This window comes from Acipenser ruthenus, chromosome 4 (genome assembly GCF_902713425.1).
Source record: "Acipenser ruthenus chromosome 4, fAciRut3.2 maternal haplotype, whole genome shotgun sequence".
In the NCBI taxonomy this organism is placed as follows: Eukaryota; Metazoa; Chordata; class Actinopteri; order Acipenseriformes; family Acipenseridae; genus Acipenser; species Acipenser ruthenus.
The window spans coordinates 105,335,483-105,358,293 of record NC_081192.1 but is presented as its reverse complement, the minus strand read 5'-3'; the positions used below and the strand labels follow the sequence as shown (position 1 = coordinate 105,358,293).

At 43.8% G+C, this 22,811-nt stretch overlaps 1 protein-coding gene across 17 annotated transcripts in view; it reads right to left on the bottom strand.

The window, feature by feature from the left end:
• kmt2ca (lysine (K)-specific methyltransferase 2Ca) overlaps positions 1-22,811 on the bottom strand; it is a 146,393-nt gene that overhangs the window by 58,434 nt on the left and 65,148 nt on the right. For 6 of the 17 annotated variants that reach the window (XM_059023332.1, XM_059023333.1, XM_059023330.1 and 3 more), the window contains exons 14-21: positions 21,224-21,999; positions 18,877-18,996; positions 9,246-9,335; positions 7,217-7,336; positions 6,686-6,787; positions 5,844-5,948; positions 3,010-3,191; positions 2,070-2,234 (exon numbers count right to left, since the gene is read on the bottom strand). In XM_059023332.1, coding sequence (XP_058879315.1) covers positions 2,070-2,234; positions 3,010-3,191; positions 5,844-5,948; positions 6,686-6,787; positions 7,217-7,336; positions 9,246-9,335; positions 18,877-18,996; positions 21,224-21,999 — 1,660 coding nt within the window. The remainder of the gene's footprint in view (positions 1-2,069; positions 2,235-3,009; positions 3,192-5,843; positions 5,949-6,685; positions 6,788-7,216; positions 7,337-9,245; positions 9,336-18,876; positions 18,997-21,223; positions 22,000-22,811) is intronic. The other 11 variants (XM_059023338.1, XM_059023346.1, XM_059023344.1 and 8 more) reach the window with 7 other exon arrangements.

Sequence of the window (22,811 nt, the reverse complement as noted above, 5' to 3'; positions counted from 1 at the left end):
GGGAGGTCCGGATTGGCTGGGGGTGTGCCCTGGGAGGCTGCACGGAGCTGATGGGGAGGTCTGGATTGGCTGGGGGTGTGCCTGGGGAGGCTGCGCAGAGCTGATGGGGAGGTCTGGATTGGCTGGGGGTGTGCCCGGGGATGCCGTGCAGAGCTGATGGGGAGGTCTGGATTGGCTGGGGGTGTGCCTGGGGAGGCTGCACAGAGCTGATGGGGAGGTCTGGATTGGCTGGGGGTGTGCCTGGGGAGGCTGCACAGAGCTGATGGGGAGGTCTGGATTGGCTGGGGGTGTGCCCGGGGATGCCGTGCAGAGCTGATGGGGAGGTCTAGATTTGCTGGGGGTGTGCCTGGGGAGGCTGCACAGAGCTGATGGGGAGGTCTAGATTTGCTGGGGGTGTGCCTGGGGAGGCTGCACAGAGCTGATGGGGAGGTCTGGATTGGCTGGGGGTGTGCCTGGGGAGGCTGCACAGAGCTGATGGGGAGGTCCGGATTGGCTATGGGTGTGCACGGGGAAGCTGCGCAGAGTTGATGGGGAGGTCCGGATTTGCTGGGGGTGTGCCCTGGGAGGCTGCACAGAGCTGATGGGGAGGTCTGGATTGGCTGGGGGTGTGCCCGGGGATGCCGTGCAGAGCTGATGGGCAGGTCCGGATTTGCTGGGGGTGTGCCCGGGGAAGCTGCGCAGAGTTGATGGGCAGGTCCGGATTTGCTGGGGGTGTGCCCAGGGATGCCGTGCAGAGCTGATGGGGAGGTCTGGATTGGCTGGGGGTGTTATCGGGGATGCCGTGCAGAGCTGATGGGGAGGTCCGGATTGGCTGGGGGTGTGCCCGTGGAAGCTGCGCAGAGTTGATGGGCAGGTCCGGATTTGCTGGGGGTGTGCCCGGGGAGGCTGCGCAGAGTTGATGGGGAGGTCCGGATTTGCTGGGGGTGTGCCCTGGGAGGCTGCACAGAACTGATGGGGAGGTCCGGATTTGCTGGGGGTGTGCCCAGGGAGGCTGCACAGAGTTGATGGGGAGGTCCGGATTTGCTGGGGGTGTGCCCAGGGAGGCTGCACAGAGCTCAAAAAGCGTCTGCGCCACAGCTCAAGGCTACTGCACCGCCATTGCCACACAGATGGGTGCCGAGTGAGAGCTGCCGCTGTGTTTACATCACGAAGGAGAGGGTCCGCTCCGAGGGATTAACTACATTTTTGTTTTCTTTATTAAATGTGACACTAGGGCTACCATTGCTGGTACCCTAGTGTCAGTACTTGTGTTTATTAAATCTGGTGTCAACACCAATGCTCTGTGTCTGCCTCCGTATCATTCAGTGACGACCCTCACACGGGACAAACCCCTTTAAAAGAACTAATGTACGTTCTTAAAAATATGATAAAAGAATCTTATTGAGATTATCTCTGCATATATACACTGTGATAATGTGGTAATTTCGAAAGTTACATTTTAAACCGTCTGCCTTTATTATTGCGGGTCTTTGATATGCTGGAGCTTGGTGAGCAAATAAGGAAGTCACAGTTAGCACTTCCCATTACAGATTATGGTAATGCCGTGCCAGATCACCGCGGGGTCTAACTTGAACTTGATCAAACTCGTGGAACAGAATGTGCAGGTTTGCCAGCTATGACATGTATCAGTGGGATTTCCTATACTTGGATAGGGCTCAGTGTTAAGAAAACACACGATTGATGACTGTAGTCAACTACTGCTATAATAAGCAGAGGCCGGCCAGTCATCCTGGTTACTTTAATAGTTCAGCTGAACTGTGCATCCCTGGCTGAAAAGATGCATTTAGAATATAACAATAGAATATGCAGCACTGCCTCAGTCCACAGTAATAATTATTATTATTATTATTATTATTATTATTATTATTATGATTATGCATTTCTGGATCTTTTGGAGAATGTGGGTATGCTAGACTGGCAAAGGTATATCAAAGGCATATCATTGGCATATCATTTGACTCTGAAAGCTGAAACACAGGCTTGCACTGTTAATTGTCCACATGAAAGTCTGTGTGAGTGTACTGCACAGCTCTCGTACGTGTATCAGGAGGGTGCTGGACTGTGCTCACCTGTCACACTGCCGGCACTGCACAATGAGCTCGTCCTCCTTGTAGTTCTGGGAGCAGACTGGGCAGGTAGCCAGGCTGCCGCAGGGAGCGCACTGCGTGTAATTATTCTGCCACTCACACCGCAGCCCAGGGGACGTGGCCCCACAGTGCGTACAGGAGACACACCTGCAGAAACAAGAGGCACTCATTCATATTCAACACACCAAACATTAACAATCCCCTTAAACTGTCACTCGAAATGGTCCTGGCCTTTATTGGAAAATCCCACACTGCCCCTCCCCCGGATCTAATCCAAACATTACAGCAGACTCTGTCAAATCTGAAGTATGCCATTATATAGAGAATAATGCATGGGGTCCTGAGTGAGATGAGAATTTAATCCCAAGTTTACCCAACCATCCAATCATTCAATTCTCATATCACACTCTACCCCATGCAGTATCTTTTTATAATCATTCAAGACTCATATCACTCTACCCCATGCAGTATTTTAACCTCTGAAGAGCATTTTTTTTTCCTGTCAGAGTTTTAAAGTTGTGTGTTGCTTGTTGTGGGGTCTTACTCTACCTGGTCTGTGTTAGTGAGTTATTAGCTCACGCTGGGGTCGTGCTCTGTTGCTAGTGGTAATGAGCGCGTGTTTCCGCGTGTTTCAACTGCATTGCTCACCAGTTATTATAATAACTGCAATATCATACATCTGTAATGACTGTGAAAGCAGGCAGCTGTCTTAGTGTTTCATTCACAGGGTTATTACTGATTTTCTGATTAAATGCAGGTATCAGAAAACATAAAACAAAACAAGACACAGATTACGATCAGTTCTGTGGACAAACCATTCATCTGATCAGGGTCTGGAATGGGTGTAATTAGATGCACTTGTATACTGGAACAGTTAAGCAGCTTGTTCAAGTCTTTTTATTTTCATCATCCTGCTCCTCACCATTTGCACTTCCAGCCTCCTTTGGGGACGGTCTGCAGGGGGGGGTCCAGGCAGTAGGTGTGGTAGCTGATGTCACAATCATCACACAAGAGCAGCCGTCCTGGGTCTGTGGCTTTGCCACAAGCTTCACACACCGTGCACTCCAAGCAGCGCCAGCCTTTACTGAGAACCACCTTGGTGATCTGGGACAGAAAACACACTGTTTCAGTGCTGGAGGACGTGAAGCAGCAGCTGTAGATCATCTCAATATCCATCTAGATACAGCTGACTGTCTACTCACCGGCATACGCGAAGATGTGGTTTTCAAGGACAAAATGAAATCTTATATTGTTAAACTCAAGAGGTTAACCTTAAACTTAAAACACAGTAGGCATCTAAACAACATCTCTGCACTACAAAATACTAAATACCGCCCTCCCCTCTCCCAACAGTTATCTTAACCAGCCAATACATGGTTGCGATGAAAGACATTAAAACTCTTCCCAGTAAAACGCTGTTCCTTCAGTGTATTTTACATTCCGCTAACGCGGCTTAATTAGCCTTTTACGATCTTCCAACAGCAAGTCATCTCCCACAGTGAATGTAATATTCCTCTACTATTAGAGTCTATAACTGTGCAGTAAAAATGTCTTAATTAACTGCACTATTTACTCTAAAATTACATCTGACTGGCTGACATAATTAAAACCAAATGAAGCCTTTTGTATGCCACAGTAGCTGAGGTTCCACACACACAGCATTTTTATTCTTTTTATTCTGAAAATAAAGTTTTATTTAGCTGCTTATTGAGATGCCTGGTCAATAAAAAAAAAACATTTTGAAATACTAAACAGAGAACAGATAGCACAGAGTCGTTGCAGTGCTTATTGAAAGACAGTCTCTTAGCAAAATGTGAGTAGTGGCAGGTTATAGCTGCACAACATGATGGAATAATAAAAAATAAAAATAAAAAAACACATGCAGATATAGCAGACATGACTGAACTGCACGCAAGACCTATTGATGCTTCTGTAGTTACCTTCAAGTACTCTTCAAAACCTAACATTGAATTCACAACTCTCTCAAAGCATTAAAAAAAAAAAAAAATACAATAGTTGCCTTGAAAAGATAAAGCTGGAGAGGTTTACCCTGAACAGGCAAAGTAACCTCAGATGGAGTAGTGCGTGCATACATGAAAAATATCACCAATAAATAAATACTTAGAAAAAAAATATATAAATGCGCTAACTGCCAAGTCAAGTGTGCAGTCTAAAATAAAATCACAGAATAACTTGTTTTCTAGTGGGTCTAGAAACTTGTATGATCTCAACATAGCAACCAGGTTTGGATAATTTGTACCAAAAAAGTATGTTTTTCCTCTTGTACAATACCCATGATGAACTCAACATAGAGAATCATAGAATGCATTTGTGCACCAAGTTTGAAGCCGGTCTCTCAAATCTGTTATGCCAACGCGAGGTAGGACACCTACATGTTAAAGCTCTGTTTATTAACCTGGTTATTTCCAATAAGAACATAAGAAAGGTTACAAAAACTATTTTTGGTCATTTGTGCTTTGTCCAATTACTGTTTGGCCTATTGCTCCTGTTTCATGGTGACCGTTGGCGGGAAACCTAGTATATCCACATAGACTCCAAGACTTCCTTTACTCTGCTCTTCCTCTCCAGCGCTGGAAGCTTTTGGCCCTATAATCTCAATTTAATCACAATTTGGCGCTTAGTGGAAAAGCATATTAAACACCAATCCAAATGGTTCTCTCATACTCCTATTTTTTATAATTTAGCTCTAATGTCAGGCGGTTCCCTTTTTATTTCCACAATGGAGATACAAAGGGATACATACTTTTGCAGATATTTGCAAAGATAAACAGCTTCACACATTCCAAGGTTTACAATTGCAATAGGACTTGCCAGGTACCTCTTTCTTCTTTTACCTTGGACTTTGTTCTGCAATGCGTGTCTATGGGGTTCCCTGGGGGACAGATCTGCCTTCACATGTACTACATGTAATAAAGGGCTGGCTTCCTCACTGTATGTTCATTTCCTTAAGTCATCATATAAACCTTTGCTGGTTAACACTATCTGGAATAGGGATTTATCTATTGAAAACAAAGAAATCTGCTGGGAAACTATTTGGGATAATCTAAGCTCACAGACGCTACCAAATGAAATTTCTCCCTACCCCTGCATGTGCACACTGTCCCCTAGATACCGTTGGCTCCTTTTGACACATGGTTTGGGAGTGTCCTTTTGTGGCAGTGTTTTGGGATCGGGTCTCTTCCACTTTGTCCACTGTTCTTGAGAAGAATATCCCTTTTACTGAATGATGACTCATCCCTCGATCTATCATTGTAGCAGAAACGGATCGGGTTGGTAGCTAAAAAATGATAGCTCTTTGTTGGCAGCCTCCGCATTCCCTCCCCTACCGTCAATGGACCCTTGCCTTTCTGGATATCATTTACATGGAACTTTCTACTGCTCGGGTCCATGGCGCTGGGGAGAGGACTGTGCCGGCCTGGAGATCGGCTGCTGACTCCTTTAGATCTTGGATTAATCCTTCTTCAGTTTTATCTGACTGATATTAGTTAGGGAGGCCCTTTGTGGGGGGTGGTTTTTGTGGAGGGTGGTTTGGGGGGGGGGATGAAAATGTAAAACTTGGGGAATTATTGTATCGTATTTAAAATGATATGTGTTTTGTATTCTCCTCAATAAACATTTGATCACAAAAAAAGAAAGATTACAAAACGAGAGAAGGCCATTTGACCCATCTTGCTTGTTTGGTTGTTAGTAGATTATTGATCCCAGAATCTCATGTTTAAGACTCGATTCTCTTACCTTAACACTGACACAGTAGGGATGGTAACACTGGCCACACTGGGCACAAGCAAGCAACCTTCCCTCCGGACCTCGTCCAAAACTTCCACACACCACACACATATCCTGAAATCAAAGGAGAGCGAGAACTAGAAGAGGGTGTTTGAGAAACGCAGCAAACCGTGTGCACAAACCGATGACACTCGGAGATATAGAAACAGCCAGCGGGTCAGTTTCCAGTGTGGCCCCGAGTGTGTGATTCGTACCCTCACCATTATGAATGTGGATACAAGTCTGTAACTACAATCTGAAACTGCGTGTGTGATTTGTACCCTCACATTTATGAATGTGGATACAAGTCCCTTCACAAACGTTAATAGCTCTCTTAAACACAAACATCCAAATAAACACATTAAAACAGTATGTGCACTTATTTAATGAAATAATTCTGAGATTTAGCAGCTTTAACAACATGCAAGCCTTTAATTGAGGACAATCTTTGTTTTTCATCTTGTAACTCAGCTGTTGGACATTATTAGTTCCCAATTGTCATCACATAATTTTGTTATTATTTATTGTTTGTTATAAGATGTGTTGTTTGTGTACAAGCAGCACAATTCAAAGGGTACTTTACATTAGCAGTTACATTTTCATCTGTAAAGTGAACCTGCTTACCTGGTACCAGCAATAATAATAATAATAATAATAATAATAATAATAATAATAATCAACAACAACAGTAAAACCAGGGTCCAATCTAGTGCACGTAAATAACCTTGGCAATAAACCCCTTTTCTGTTGCTGTCAAACCAGTGCAGGATGACAGTGTATTACAATTGCAGTGTTGCTAGAGGAGGCCTTACCTGTTTCATAGTGAATCTGTCGCTGCTTGAGAACAGAACCACCGTGTTGTGCATCGAGTTCTCTTCCTCATCTTTCACTGAAGTGGTGTCAGCAACCATCACCTGGGGTAGAACATAGGCATGGAGAGTTATCCTTTTATACCACTGCTGAGATCAGTGGGTGTAAATACATTCTACACGATGTACTGTTCTACTGTAAGAACAAGTGAAGTTTAGTTTCAAAGTTTAAAAAGCCACCGATGACAACCTTTTGAGGTGAGTACCCATCTCATTCTGCCATACTAGCACAGAGGCCAATAACAGGCATTGATTTTGTATGATAAAAATAATACATTCTGAAACGCCATCTGCGGAGAACTTGGGTAACAGTAGCCTTGTTACACAGGTAACAACTAAATCCCACTACAAAACCACAGCACTTATCATGAAGCAAGTTAAAACCAACACTGTTCTAATGTTGTAATACTTTCCCAGAACATACAGAACCTGTTTAAGACAGTTAAGAGTGAAAATGATAAGATGTCAACCTACCCCGGGGGTGATGACTGTTCCTATTGCGTTCTTCAGCTTCGACCGGCCTCTACCCCCACGCCCAGGGACACCAGCCCCTCGAGGCCTCCTCCTCCCAGGAAACCCAGATCCACGGCCCTGCTGTAAACACAGTGTGAATCAGCCAGCTACTACACACCTTGCACTGCATATCAGCAGGCATCCCCTCATCACACAATGGCACTGTACACAGCCCAGCCTCCCATACGTCTTTAATCATGTTAGCATTATTGTACAACCTTAATCTGCTTTATATAAAATACAATTCATATAAATGTTATAAAAAAAACAAAACAAAACAGTATTAAGTGTTGTTTGACAACAGTCAAACTGCTCAATGGAATATTATTTTATTTAACCTAAATCCAACTACCGCCCCCGTGACACAGCTTACGGTCAATCATTTTTTACAAACTCCCTCAAATTACATCATCAAGCTGAGCGTCCTTCCTCTCTTCACACAACAAGGCAAAATGACAGACAACAGAAAATGAATTTCAAAATATACTAGAAAACAAAGCTGCTGCAAACACTAAAATAGTCATAAAAACTTTGCTCTCAGTGTTTGACTTCCTAAAACTTAAACAAATCCAACACGGCGATGTAAATAAATACGACGTTTACCAACTCAACGGACTCCTCCGAAAATTCTGTGCTGCCGTGAGAAAGGTCAGACAGACAGTTCTATGCCAAAAAAACTTTTACAACTATGCGCTATGGACTTCAAAAACATGACTTTCTTGACTGATTCATAAAACAAATATGGCCAGACATCGCAAGTTCGAATCCTGGTTATGCGAGGCAGCCGGTCCTCGCTGGGGATTCCGTGGGGGTGCCGCGCTGGCTTTGGCCCTCCCGGGGTTGGGGAGGAGGGATCCGGCTTTCTTCTCTATACCGCTCTGCAGCGACCCCTACAGGCCAGGATTCCGTGGGGGTGCCGCGCTGGCTTTGGCCCTCCCAGGGTTGGGGAGGAGGGATCCGGCTTTCTTCTCTATACCGCTCTGCAGCGACCCCTACAGGCCAGGCGCCGAGTGAGCTTGGGGGAGGAGATTTGCTGGGCTGGTCTTTGTCCTCCAGAGCCCGGTAGTCTGCAGACATTCGTTCGAGTTCCTGGGTGTAAAAAGACACCGATTGGGCCGTGGGATCAGAAGACACCCACTGAGCCTCGGGCCCCTGAGCTGTGTGGGGAAGCGCCGCGGTGAAGGAGAATAATAATAATAATAATAATAATAATAATAATAACTGGGCATTCTAAATTAGGAGAACATTAAAAATAATTGGAGATTCTAAATAAAAGACTGCAGACCTCGACTCATAGTGGGAAACTAAAGGCCCCTCAGAAAGAACTGTAGTTACCTCTAGGGGACAATGCAGTCTGCTGTTGGTTACTATAGTTCTTCCCTCGGGGGCCAGTTTCCCACTATACACTATCTCTCCAGTCCATCCATCCATCCATTTAAAATCAATTGGACATAACATCAACCAAATATATCACCACACGGCAGGTCTCAATAAAGGCTGACCGTGTTCGCTCTCATATATATAAAAAACATTCTAACTAATCTAGAAAAATCAGCTTGGTCTTAAATCAGCAGCTAAGGCCCCCCAGGTCTGTCATTATTGCTTCATTAAAGCTTGTTTGTATGATAATTAAATTGAATGCAATACAAAGCTTCATTGTTCTCCATTATTGATAAGCTCTGAGGTGGTTAAACCAACTGAAACAAAATGGTTTCGCCTGAAGACATTTTATATTTATACCGGAGTTTCTAGCATTGCAAATGTTCTGCAAAACAAACCTGCAAAAAAAAGGCATTGCACACAGCATGCACACTTCTATCAATCCTACCTGCTTTCTCTCATTATCTTCGGTAAATAAAAATGACTATTTTACTTGGTGCACTGTGTGGAATCATGCACTCTTTAGTTGCAGAATTCAAAGTTTTTATTCAATTCAAATTACAATACACACCCCCCCCCCTTTTGTTTTAGTAAATTAATGACAGTTAACCTTTTCGCTGCAAGTGACAAGATATCTCGTCATGTAGCTGCTCCTTCTGTTTTGCATGTGATGAGCTATCTCGTCATGTAGTTGTCCTTCCTGTTGTGCAAGTGAAACACTTTGTCAAAACCCACATGTTATATTGGCACAGAAACAAGGGAGGGCTCAGTTTACACCCGTTGATAGTTTGTTTTTTTACAATGTAAATGATTATCATAACAATCATGGTTCAAGTCCCATTAATTGCAACTTCCCCCAATCGGTTCTATACAGAAAGGTGCTGATGTTTTTAAGATGAAGATGACATTCACAAACAAATACTGCCAATAACACGATTAGCAATCACTTTTAGAAGAAGACATAATCAAGACTGACGTACGAGGACATGAAGAGAACAAAAAGCACAGGACTGTCAAATTGAAATCAACGCTGCCATATCACCTCCTTCTAATCAGGGGAGAAAAAGAAGCGAAAAGCAATTAACCTATATTTTGATATACTTTTTTAATTATCTTTGTTTTTGTTGTGAGTTTTCTCCATTTTCTCTTTCCAATTACCCTCAACAAAGGAAAAAAAAGTGTTTAATGTACTTCAATTCTACCAATTAAAATCTGACACATTTTTGAAATGTGTAAAATGTTCCTATAAAATGGCAGATAATACCCAATTATGAAAACAAAAAAAAGAGAGGCAAGAACTTTTACCCCAGTGAGAGGTGCTGGGCAAGCAGCTGCAAAGCTCTCAGCTTGAGCAAGATGATGCAAAAAGCAGGGCTACCAGATTCCACAGTGACAAACTGGGCCTTTAATTTATTTATTTATTTATTTGTTTATTTATTTATTTTTCCCCCCAATTCACGATGCAGTAGCTGCTCTGGAGCCATTACAATAACAGTATATAATAACACAATCATAAATAAATTAAACATCGGGTGCATTTATTGCAGGTCATAACAACATTATTTCCTTCTATTGTAATCTAATCAAAGCATGTTAAAATGTACAAAAACCCAGATTAGGAAAATAGATCAGCTATTACCATTTAAAACATGTGATATACACATGATCAGAATTATTAAACAAATAATCCATGAGACTGTATATTTTACTTTGAATGACACTAACACACTAGATGACTCTGCTGTTAACTTGCTGAGCACACTGATACATAGGCTTGCTACTTTGATACTAAAATCAGTAAAGCTCATTAAAAGTTGAATTCCCCAAAAATATGAGTTCGACTGAAATAAATGAAATTTATAATTAAAGTTCGGGAGGAGGGTCAGACACCAATCTCCGCGTCACCAAATTGAATCATTCAATTTACACATTAGCTAATTAAATTATTATCACTATAAATACCCTCTTCACTCATCTCTCAGTTGCGTTTTGATTTCATCGTACATGCACGCATCATGGTCTGCATTCTGGATTATTCCGTTTCGGCGGATGATGATCTGTTTGCTGTTTCCCCGGAGCCGAGATCCACGCAACCAGTTCAACCAGCCCTTCCCGGGCCAACTCCACAACAACTTCGGTCGGCGGTATTACCACTCCAAACTTCTCTGCCCAGATGTCTGCTTCTCCTGTCTGCCGTGGCTCCCGCCTGGCCACTCGTTCCTCCGCAACTCCTGAAATCAGAGACTGGACGATCTCCCGGCTCCAGCTTTATCTTCGTAGCAACAACATCCCATTCAAATCTACAGCACGTAAGGAGAATCTGTTTACTTTATTTCATCCTTCCCGTCGCAGGCGCTATGACGTCATCACAGATCGTTGCTTTACCCAGCAGTATTGCCAAGTCTCACGACAAAACAGGTGTTTCTACAAATTCCAACCTGTGACTCCCAAGAAACAAGCCCAATTTCCGCTTATTATAAGCGGACTTGAAACACCTCGCCGCGCACCGACTGCATCTCCACAAAGCGCGTCTACATCCGGAAAACTCCGAAGGCGGGACCACAGCACCTGTCAATCAAAGGCTCATTCAGCAGTTCCTGAGCATGCTGGCTCCAACTATAACCTTTCAGGTTACCTCCCCTCACTACAGGCGTCCAGCAGGCCCCTGCAGTGTCCTCTTTGGCCACTATGGGCGTCCAGCAGGCCCTCAAAGTGATTCTTTCTCTGTGAAATGCTTTTCTTTCTGCTCATCAGCAGTTTTGAGCATTTGTATCCAGAGATTGTGTTGCCAGATTTGTAATAACTTCATTGAAGGAACCTGTGCTATTCCGCCTATAACTTCCTTCATTTCCGCTCACCGTAACTCCATCACACCCAGCATCAACAGTCCCTCACGAAGACTGCTCCCTGCAATATGCAAATTGACCACGCCATATTCTTAATCAAAATTGCTGGGAAAAATGCATGACTGGCTAAAACCAATATATCAAATACATTTAAAATCATGCCCATTGAGCCTGTCCTCAGGGGATTGTATTTTTTATATTTCCACTTTTCTGTCCGGTCCCCCTCCTACTAAACACAATCTTCTGTCCCTCCTAGGCCATTTAAAACTACATGGGAGCATGGGAGGATTTGCAAACAAGAGGAGGCCATTCAGCCCATCTTGCTCGTTTTGTTGTTAGTAGCTTATTGATCCCAGAATCTCATCAAGCAGCTTCTTGAAGGATCCCAGGGTGTCAGCTTCAACATTACCAAGTTGGTTCCAGACCCTCACAATTCTCTGTGTAAAAAAGCGCCTCCTATTTTCTGTTCTGAATGCCCCTTTATCTAATTTCCATTTGTGACCCCTGGTCCTGGTTCAAAAAGTCTCCTGGGTTGACTTTGTCAATACCTTTTAGGATTTTGAATGCTTGAATCAGATCACCGCGTAGTCGTCTTTGTTCAAGTCTGAATAGCTTCATTTCTTTTAGCCTGTCTGCATACGACATGCCTTTTAAATCCGGGATAATTCTGGTCGCTGTTCTTTGCACTCTTTCTAGAGCAGCAATATCCTTTTTTTTTAACGAGGTGACCAGAACTGAACACAAAATTCTAGGTGAGGTCTTACTAATGCATTGTAAATTTTTAACATTACTTCCTTTGATTTAAATTCAACACTTCTCACAATATATCCGAGCATCTTGTTGGCCTTTTTACAGCTTCCCCACATTGTCTAGATGAAGACATATCTGAGTCAACATAAACTCCTAGCTCTTTTTCAAAGATTCCTTCAATTTCAGTATCTTCCATATGATATTTATAATGCACATTTTTATTGCCTGTGTGCAGTACTTTACACTTCTCTATTAAATGTCATTTGCCATGTGCTTGCCCAGTTCTGAATGCTGTCTAGATCATTTTGAATGACCTTCGCTACTGCAACAGTGTTTGCCACTCCACCTATTTTTGTGTCGTGTGCAAATTTAACAAGTTTGCTTACTATGCCAGAATGTAAATCATTATGTAGATTAGGAATAGCAGAGGACCTAATACTAATCCCTGTGATACACCACTGGTTACCTCGCTCCATGTTGATGTCTCCTCTAATCAGTAATTACAGTTGGGAGCGGCTGCTCCCACGTTCCCCACCCCCCATCACTGCAGGCGTCCAGCAGGCCCCTGCAGTGACCTCGCTAGCCACTATGGGCGTCCAGCAGGCCCCCATAGTGCTCCCTTCACCTCCAACTATAACCTTTCAGGTTACCTCTCCTCACTGCAGGCGTCCAGCAGGCCCCTGCAGTGACCTCGCTGGCCACTATCGGCGTCCAGCAGGCCCCCATAGTGCTCCCTTCTCTGTCAAACGGTTTTCTACCAGCTGCGAGCTTCAACAGGGCCCCACAGCCCCCTTCTATTCCTTACCTCAGCGGCCTTCCAAATGTAACCTTTTAGGTTACCCTCCCCTCACTGCAGGCATTCAGCAGGCCCCTGCAATGACCTCCCTGGCCGCTATGGGTGTCCAGCAGGACCCCATAGTGGTCTCTTCTCTGTGAGATGCTTTTCTTCTTTCAGCTTATCGGCAGTTTATTCAAACACTTTCAAAACCGTTCCCATTTCTTTGAATATCAGTCAGGGCCGCAGTACTGCATACTCTGGAGGCCTTCTGTTTTCTACATGTTAACTACTCCCTGATCCACGTGCATGCATTTCCTCGAATCTCTACTGCGTTTAGTTTGAGAAATTAATCTTTTATGTGGGACTTTGTCAAAGCTTTCTGGAAATTTAAATAAACCATGTCAAGGCAGAGCTTTTATCTCCTACCTTCTCTTGATTTGATCCTTTCTGTCGATTCCCTCAACTATGTCATACTCATGGATCCTTTTTTGTTTGTTTTGTTTTTTTTCGCAAGGAACTCCGCCTGTGGGAGCTCCTACTAAAAGAAAGGAATGGCAGTACTTTCTTTTACGACAACTGTCTCCTGCTGCACAAAGACATTCAACCATTCAAAGATGCAGCTCCCTCTCTTGGCTTTGGAGGATACTACAAGGGAAAATGGTTTCTGCTCCATGGCCCGTCTAATTCAGCATCATTCCTATAACTGATCACTCCTCGTCATTGCGCAAAATGTGTCCATTTGCTGTAGCCACATTCCTTTTGGGGGTCTTCCTGGGCTCAAAATCCATTCTTCTCCGCTCACATAATTCACCTACAGTCTAAATCTTTAACAAGGTCATTCATTCTCCCACCATATAATGAGAATATTCAGAAGGATTGCCTGTTTATCTGTTACTCATCAGTTCATTTTCAGAGCTCAACACATTCTCGGCCACCTGAAAATAATCGATTCTCTTTCTCATTTCCAAACGCAGAGATTCAGAGCATTAGCTCCCGAAGACGACCACCTGCCAACTCAGATTCCTCCCTTTTCAGACCTGACATTCATGTGAGCCACCTGCTGCATTCCCTGATTCTGCAGGCTCAAGAAACAACTCTTCTCAGCATCACTTTCCTCTCACTGCAAATGTACTGGTCATCCTGGAATTGCTTTAAAATTTCACATTGCATTCAACATTCCTTTCCATCATTTTCAGTGCCCGTAGCGTCATCCTATATTATGTCCCTTCAGAATATAGCTATAAGATTTGAATTTCCAGTTTTTTGATTTTCCAGTTTTTCTACAAACTCAACTCAATTTCGGTGTCCCAGCTCTACACTCTGCAACTCACAAATTTCACTAATCCTGAAAGGGCTTCAACTATCAGAATCTCTTTCTCCCCCTGCTTGCCTACCTATCGCCATCAACGTACTCTCTTTGTGCCTCTCATCTGCTCCAGCTACTCCTGCCTGTTTTAGATAAAACCTTAAAGCTCTTTCTCTTAGCCTTCTTGGGTTCCCATAGGTGCTCAGAGTCTACATCACTCTCAAATTCAACCCCCAGATTCACCCCTTAATCTCTGACCTAGCAATCCCCTCATCTGATACCCTTTCCTTCCTGCTCAAAAGAAGTAAAACTGACCAGGAAGATTAGGGAAAGCTTTTCAATTTGTTTATAAATTAAACTCCCATGTTGGCCCATATGACCCCTTTCTCTCTTTATCATTCTCCATCTTTCTCAGGGCGCATCACCCTCAGGCCCGCTGTTTATTAACGAAAACTGAACAATCGTCACCCAACATTTGTTCTTCTTTCACCTGATTTATTTCCAGGTCCGGATTCGCAGCTGAGCAGTTTTCCGGTCATTCCTTCAGAATCATATCAGCCTCTTTCCACGGAGTTCCAGACTCTCTTATCAAACGGTTAGGTTGTTGATCCTCCAGTGCTTACCAAGTTTACATTATTACAAATATTACAGAGCCTAAAAATGCTTTTACAGAAATGTGCTCTTAAGTGTTAGTAGCCTGCCTGGAGGAAGGGCAATCGAATCAGCCATGGATTCCCAGAGGTTTATTTCCCAAAAATGGGTTTTGTTTTCCTCTCCTGTGTGCTGATGATCATTTGTTAAAGGTTGGCTAAACCTTCAAGTGGGCTATATTCAATTCTAATTGTGGCATTGAGACCGGCTTGTTCTTTTTGGGGGTCTCAGCCTCGTCCAGTCGGCCAGGCAGCGAACCCTCAAACCAAGTTAGGTTTGATGCCAAATGAATGTGTATATACAGCATACTTTTCTGTAAAATCGCATACTCTGCATTCTCTACAATAAATATTTGTACTTAAACATTTTGTGATTGGTGTTTGTCCCGAACTACTGAAATTAAATTTATAATTAAAGTTCGGGAGGAGGGTCAGACACCAATCTCCGCATCACCAAATTGAATCATTCAATTTACACATTAGCTAATTAAATTCACTATAAATACCCTCTTCACTCATCTCTCAGTTGCGATTTGATTTCATCGTAACCCACCACCTCCCCATCTCCACCTTTCTTAATAACAATTTTTATGTTTTATCAATGGGGGTCTCAGCCTCGTCCAGTCGGCCAGGTAGCAATGGGCAGGGATATGCCTGCCCATTGCCCACTGAGCTCTCTATACCAGAACTGCTGATAGGCCCCTTCCTGGGATGATGCATTCGGTCCCGCCCACCAAGGGGATAAAGGAGGCTGTGTGGTCCAGTGTAGGCCGATCTTTGTTATCTGTCTGTCGTGTGTAAGTGACTGTCTGTGCAGTCACCCGCGAGTGGTTGTCTATTTCTTTCTGAAAGTACACAGTTCCTCCACGGGGCTAGGCCTTGCCGTATCCCCGCTGTTGAGTGACTCTTCCAGCCATGCTTTCCTCCACCGGGCCAGGCCTTGCCGCATCCCCACTGTCGAGTAGACCTCGTCGGTAAACAAAAAGTGTGCTCTCCCCTATACTATCTTTCTACCGTTTTTTTGCTGTCTGCTTCGACTCGCCACAGCGACTTTGGCCCTTGTGTCCTCCTGGTGCACGCTATGCGCTGACCAGATGTGTGTAACCGCGCGGTTAGGGCAGACACAATTGCGTAGAGGCCCCCACCAGTGCTTCAGTACCACGGTGCACGCATAGCCCTTGATACTTCGGTATCTCGGTGCACAAGTGCTCAGTGCATATGATACACAGTGCCCAGCGCTGCACGGTACTCGGTGCATGGTACGCACGGTTCACGCGGCGTTTGGTACCCACTGCTACAGCGCTAGTGCATGGATGCACGGTGCTGCATGGTATGTGGTGCACACAGTGCACGGTACTCAGTGCACTCGGTGCACACGGCGCTCGGTATGCACGTTGCACGCGGTGCTTGGCCACTGCCACAGAACTAGCAGAAGAGCTCATGGTGCTGCACGGTACACGGTACGCACGGTGGTGCCCACTGCTACAGAGCTAGTGCAAGAGCGCACGGTGCACGTAGCGAGAAAACCGTTCAATTGCCGAGTGGGAGCGACAGGAGCCGAGACAAGTCGAAAAAAAAAAAAAAAAATAAATAAAAAAGGCGTATCTCATGAATAGTCATACATGGCCTGGTGTCAGATAACGGGGCGGTCGTAAGTAAACAAGCTGGCTGATCAGTGCATCAGCGCACAGAGAACACGGACATTTGCAGAGCTTTTTTTGAGATGTTATAGTAATAAAATAATGACTTGGATCGCATTATTGAGGAGTTTGGTGATAAAACGAGTGATCAGGTGATGATTGATCGGTATGTACAACTTATTTTTATTATTATTTATTTCTTACATAGGTGAAAGCTATAGCGAACGAAAGGGTGGGGCGGGGCAGGAGATGCCTAGTGAGTGCTTTGTTGATATGCAGGGCCATTTAAACCCGTTTGACTGTGGGGAAAAAAACACTTTTAAACAGCGTGTCTAAAATTAACTGCGCGTGTGAAAATGAATTAGACCTGACGTGCCTGACGTGCGATTAATAAATGGACCGCAAAGGGTTAAAAATTCCAGTTCACCTGCATTGCCGTGGTATCTGTTGTATTACCCTCACAGCTTTGCTGTTGTGTGTGTGTTTGTGTGGTTTTATTTCACTGCCTTGCAGTTGGGGGGGAAAAAAATAAAATACAAGCACGATTCCTTCAACAGGACCCAGCTCTGCTGCGCCCCGCTGTTGAGTTGCATACGGCGGTTTGTTTCAGCCCGCCTACTCCGTGGGCTGGTAAAAACCAAACAAAATCAGTTACCTGCGTTGCCGTGGTGACTTATTTTTACCCTCACAGCTTGCTGTGGTGTGTGTATGTATTCATTTCTTTACTGCCTTGCAGTTTAGAAATAACAAATACAAGCGTGATTCTTCCACCGGGACCCAGCTCTCACTCTCAACGATGCAAGAGCCAATTAATACCGGTGTAAAGTACGGTCTACCTGAGTCTCCGGCTGGATTCCCTTACGATGCGAGCCTACCTGTCGGACGACAGAGTAGTTGCCATTCGCAACAGTCTGGCCCTGTTCAACAAGGGTTCACAGTACAATTGGTGTTGTGTTAAAAACTATTGGGTCTGATGGCCGTGGCTTCATCACCCACCCAACTAGGGTTACTCCACATGCACCCCATCCAAGTGTGGCTCAGTGCCTTCGGCTGCACCCCAAGCGTGACAGACACCGTCGGCTGACCATGTCTCGCCTATGCTGGGAAGCTCTACGCTGTTGGAGGCAAGCCTCTCACCTGAGAGGAGACGCAAGGATAGGAGCGATGCACAACCATCAATTGGTGATGACAGACGCACCCAACTCTGGTTGGGGGGCAGTCTGGGCAGGCAGAGGAATTTGCGGACCCTGGTCAGACCGCTGGACATCCCTGCACATAAATGCATGGGAGCCAGAGTCTGCAAACACAGATAGGAGATGTACAAACACCTGATTCATGTGTTGTATTGTATGGCTATGTGTTCTGCTGTACTGCAAATACAGAGATGTACAAACTTTCTATAAAAATATCTGCAATACCAAGAATATGCCTTTAAGGAGCCCAAACAGATCACAAGTGTACACCAGCCCCTGCATGGTCTCTCCAAGATGCTTCATCATCATCATTCTTCTTATTATTATTATTATTATAATGCTGTTACAATAGGCGCTTGTCTGATGCCAGTCTGTCTGTTCTATCAGTCCCACCCTGCCTGTGATTAGTCCCAGAGCAAGTCCAGAATACCCTGAAGTACTGTACTTCATTGCTTGTTTATAGATGCATCAAAGATAAGCCTGCTGTCATACGATTGGTATTTCAAATGTGCTCTACAAGTGTACTTCCTTCTCTTGCTAATTAGAAATAATTTAAAGAGAAAAAGAGAAAGATCTGATAAACTGTAACCCCCACCCCCTGAAAAAAGGGCTTATGTGAACGCAAACCAAGCTTGCAAAGTACATTATTTAGAATGTAAAGAACTGCAGCAATTTAAAACTGGAAAATAAGTCCTGAGAAACTTGCGGTGCAATTAAGCAAGGTCTCTCTCTCTCAAAAAAATTAAATAAATAAATAACAATAACTTTAAAATTGGTTTGTTTCATAAACCCTGCAAACACAAATGTTTCCACAAATGGTAACTGTGTGCAAAAGGCAAGTCACAAGCTTTTAACAGGGATGAAAGCATACCTTATGTTTCAGAATAGTTAGTGTTGCATTGGAGGTGGCAGGACATAAACGATGAGCACTTCTGCTCTCAAATACACCATCCAAAACAACATCTGCAAAAGTGCAGCAACACCCACCTGAATACCTTGCTGTGGGCCCAAATTCAATTCAAAATTAATAACTAAAGGGTGGCTATTAAATCACCATAATAGAATCCAAATAATTTACCACTTTGACGGTCCAAATGGGGGTGCTGAACAGCTGCCTTGTCTTTGAGGGGTCCCACCCTTCTGAACTGTCTGGGGACCACGAAGGAGAGCTGGACATGTTACGGGTGCTCCAAGCTCCCTGAGGTGTGGCAGGTGAGAGAAGGGGATAAAATGCAGCAAAATAAACACAAAGGCGGCAAACAGAACAGTTAAAACAAAGCAAAGCAGGTTGTGAAAACAGAGAAGTTTGGGACAAAATCTCTCTCAAATTAAAATGCCAGGTCAGATGAGCTTTGCTAACACAGATCACGTACCTATGCAGGTGAAGGCAGCCCATGAAGGAGTCTTAAATAAAATAACAACTTGCTGTTACTTTGTGTAACCTAGATATTGCTGGATCTCGGTTCTTGGTCAATAGCCAGCACACAATCCTGAATTGGATTTGTATCAAAACCCTTTGCAGTATTTGGATCTGCCGCAGTGTATCTCAATTGAAACAGACTTCAAAGTTCTGCAACAGTTCAAAAGCAGGTAGCGAAGCAGGCTCTGTATCTGCCAAGCCCCATAATGGTTACTGAAGAATTTTAAACACTGATCGTTTATCCCCCAGGTTATTTTTTTATAAATTTAAAACATTTTGCAATGCAATTAAAATACATATCATGCAGTAACTGTAGGGCTAAATGAGACAGTTGAATTTGGTTGACTGAAAATAACGTTCAAGGTATAAATAAAAGATTACAGCCAAAGGTGCAAATATTTGTCCCAAACTTGCATATTTAAATGTCAGACATTTAATGAAAGCACCACAAAACTCAGCCCTAAAGACAAACTTAAAATGCAAATAAATAAATAAAGCTGGATGAAAAGCATGGGGGTGGGTGTCACCATAGTTACTTCCAAGAAGAGAAGCCTTGGCTTTAATACAACGGCACGTATTAACTAAACATTTTGAAAACGAACCAGCGATGGATATGCACTCGGATAGGCATTCTCAATAACCCACTGAAGCAACAGCTAAAGCTCAAATGAAAAGGATGCATTCGCTTCACTAGGACCACAAAAATAATAACAAATAAATACAAAATAAAAAAATAAAAAAACCCGTAAACTAGTTAAAGCTAAAGTAAAAATGTTGGTAAAGTGCTTCCGGACAGATAAGGTATCCTATCGTTGATTCAGCATTACAGAAGAAGGGTTCTGTGTTTAGAGCCCATATTCCACAGGTTGCAAGCTAAAATCGAGAATTTCATTTTTTGCCATTTGTTCTTTCTTTATAAAAATATACTACACACACACACACACACACACATATTTTGGGCAAGCCTTTTACAAGGATATTCCAAAGAGAAGTACAGTATTATGTCAGACCCCCTCCAAGTCATGGTCCATTAGTGACCAATATGTTTACTTTGGGAAACAAAATGTACTTCTGCCAAAACTGTGCTACCTCTGAGGCTATCTTTGCACGGTGATATTTCTTGGGAAAACCAGCGCTATGGTTTGGTTTATTATTTACACGGATAAGAGGGGGGGGGGGGGGGTAGCATAACCTTGGCTTGTAATGCACTGTGAAAAATGCATTTGCAGGAATGATACTAGAATTAAACCCATTCCTGGAATTATAAAATACATCATTTACCCACAATAATACATCCCACTGCCCCTATCCTGTTAAAGTGAATCTATAAAAGAGTATATTAATGAAATGACGGCATGTGGCCATTAGGAAGGAATTCTGGGTTAAAACACTCCAGCAATTATGGATGAGCCAATAGTCAGAATCACAATATTAATGAACACTGACAAACAGGAAGTGCCAGGTCTCTCCAACGACTTTCAAAACCCACTCAAAATTACAGTGAACTGTAAAAACAATAGAAATATTTAAAAAAAAAACTCCAATTTTAGTAGAAAATGTATATTATTAGATACCATAAAAAACGTGATGCTGTAATGTAATCTTTATTGGGGTATGTCAAGTTAAGCTTCTTAATGGGCTACGGTTGAAAGCAGACATGTTAGCGCCTTGGACACAACTGCAAGGTAAAATAGAAAAAAATAAAAATAAACAAAATTAAAAGACGGCTACAGAGTCTAAAAGTCCTCTTTATTCCCCAGCCTCACAGGACAAGCACAGTTAGTGACAAAGGTGAACACCCTAGACACAAGCGGATGCACCCTGTGTACTGTCTCCCAGCCAAGGTCATCATTAACAGCTGGACTGCCTAGAAGAAGCCATCAGGGAGTGTTAAAAACCTTGATGTTATAACACATCTTCCACACTGCAGAACAGTCCTGACCAATGGATTGCTCTCATCAAAAAAATAAAAAATAAAATCACTGCACCACAAGAGAAAGCCTACCTGTCTCACTCGTGGTCTTCCTGGAGAAAACGTCCTTTTGGTGATGGCTGGCTTCCCCATGCCAATTTTCGGCGCGACGGGTATGAAAGTTGTTGAGGGAACCCCGCCACTGGACGCTGGCGCTGCCTGAACCTGGGCCACATCTTTTGGGGGAGTTCCTACAGAAACAGGGGGATCTGCCAGCTTGCTGGTGTCCATTGAACCAGAGAAAGACCTTTCCGGGGACTGTTGTATATTCTCAGTCGGATCCTCTGAAGGTGAATTCATGTCTGAGAAGCTCGGTTCGCTAGCGGGGGTGGTGTCCATTTCCACTAGAAGACTGCTGTCAGAAACCTGAGCAACCTCGTGGTTTTCAATCAGTTCAGGCGAAGGGCGTTCTTGTGCCAAGACAGGCGTTTCCAAGGGTTTCTTCTCCTGCACCGCAGTGTCCTGACCCTCTTGTGTTTGAGTGGGTTCTGGAGCCGACACTTCCATGGGTTCCACCTCGCCAGCTTCAGTTTCAGTACCTGCTTCCTCGGGTGCTGGTGGGACAACTTCAGCCGGCACTTCGGAATTCTGTGGCTGTAGTTCTCTTTCCAGCTGGGCCTCTGTGAGCGCTGCTGCTGCTGCTGCTGTTTCTGTTTCTACCTCCTCCAGTGCTTCTTGTTTGGCAGCCTTCTCAGGTTCTGAAATCTGCACAGGTGGTTGTGGTTCTGTTTCAGGAACCAGGGGGGGTGGAGGCGGGGGCTCAGAAACCTTGGGGGCCATTGTTGTTACTTCTTGTGCAGGCTCAGCAGCTGGAAAATATAAAATGTATGACTGACATACATACATACACACATACATACATACATACATACATAGCTGGTCTCATACCCATCTTTTAATGTTTAACATTTCTGGCCTCAAGACATCTTGTTCAGTGGTACTCAACTCTGGCCCTTGAGATCCATTCCATAAGAACATAAGAAAGTTTACAAAACAAGGAGGCCATTCGGCCCATCTTGCTCGTCTGGTTGTTAGTAGCTTATTGATCCCAGAATCTCATCAAGCAGCTTCTTGAAGGATCCCAGGGTGTCAGCTTCAACAACATTACTGGGGAGTTGGTTCCAGACCCTCACAATTCAGCAGTGTGGAGTAGTGGTTAGGGCTCTGGACTTCTGACCGGAGGGACGTGGGTTCAATCCCTTGTGGGGGACACTGCTGCTGTACCCTTGAGCAAGGTACTTTACCTAGATTGCTCCAGTAAAAACCCAACTGTATAAATGGGTAATTGTATGTAAAAATAATGTGATATCTTGTAACAATTGTAAGTCGCCCTGGATAAGGGCGTCGGCTAAGAAATAAATAATAATAATAATAATAATTCTCTGTGTTAAAAAGTGCATCCTATTTTCTGTTCTGAATGCCCCTTTATCTAATCTCCATTTGTGACCCCTGGTCCTTGTTTCTTTTTTCTGGTCGAAAATGTCCCTTGTGTCAGCATTGTCAATGCCTTTTAGAATTTTGAATACTTCAAATCAGATCGCCGCGTAGTCTTCTTTGTTCAAGACTGAATAGATTAAATTCTTTTAGCCAGTCTGCATATGACATGCCTTTTAAACCCGGG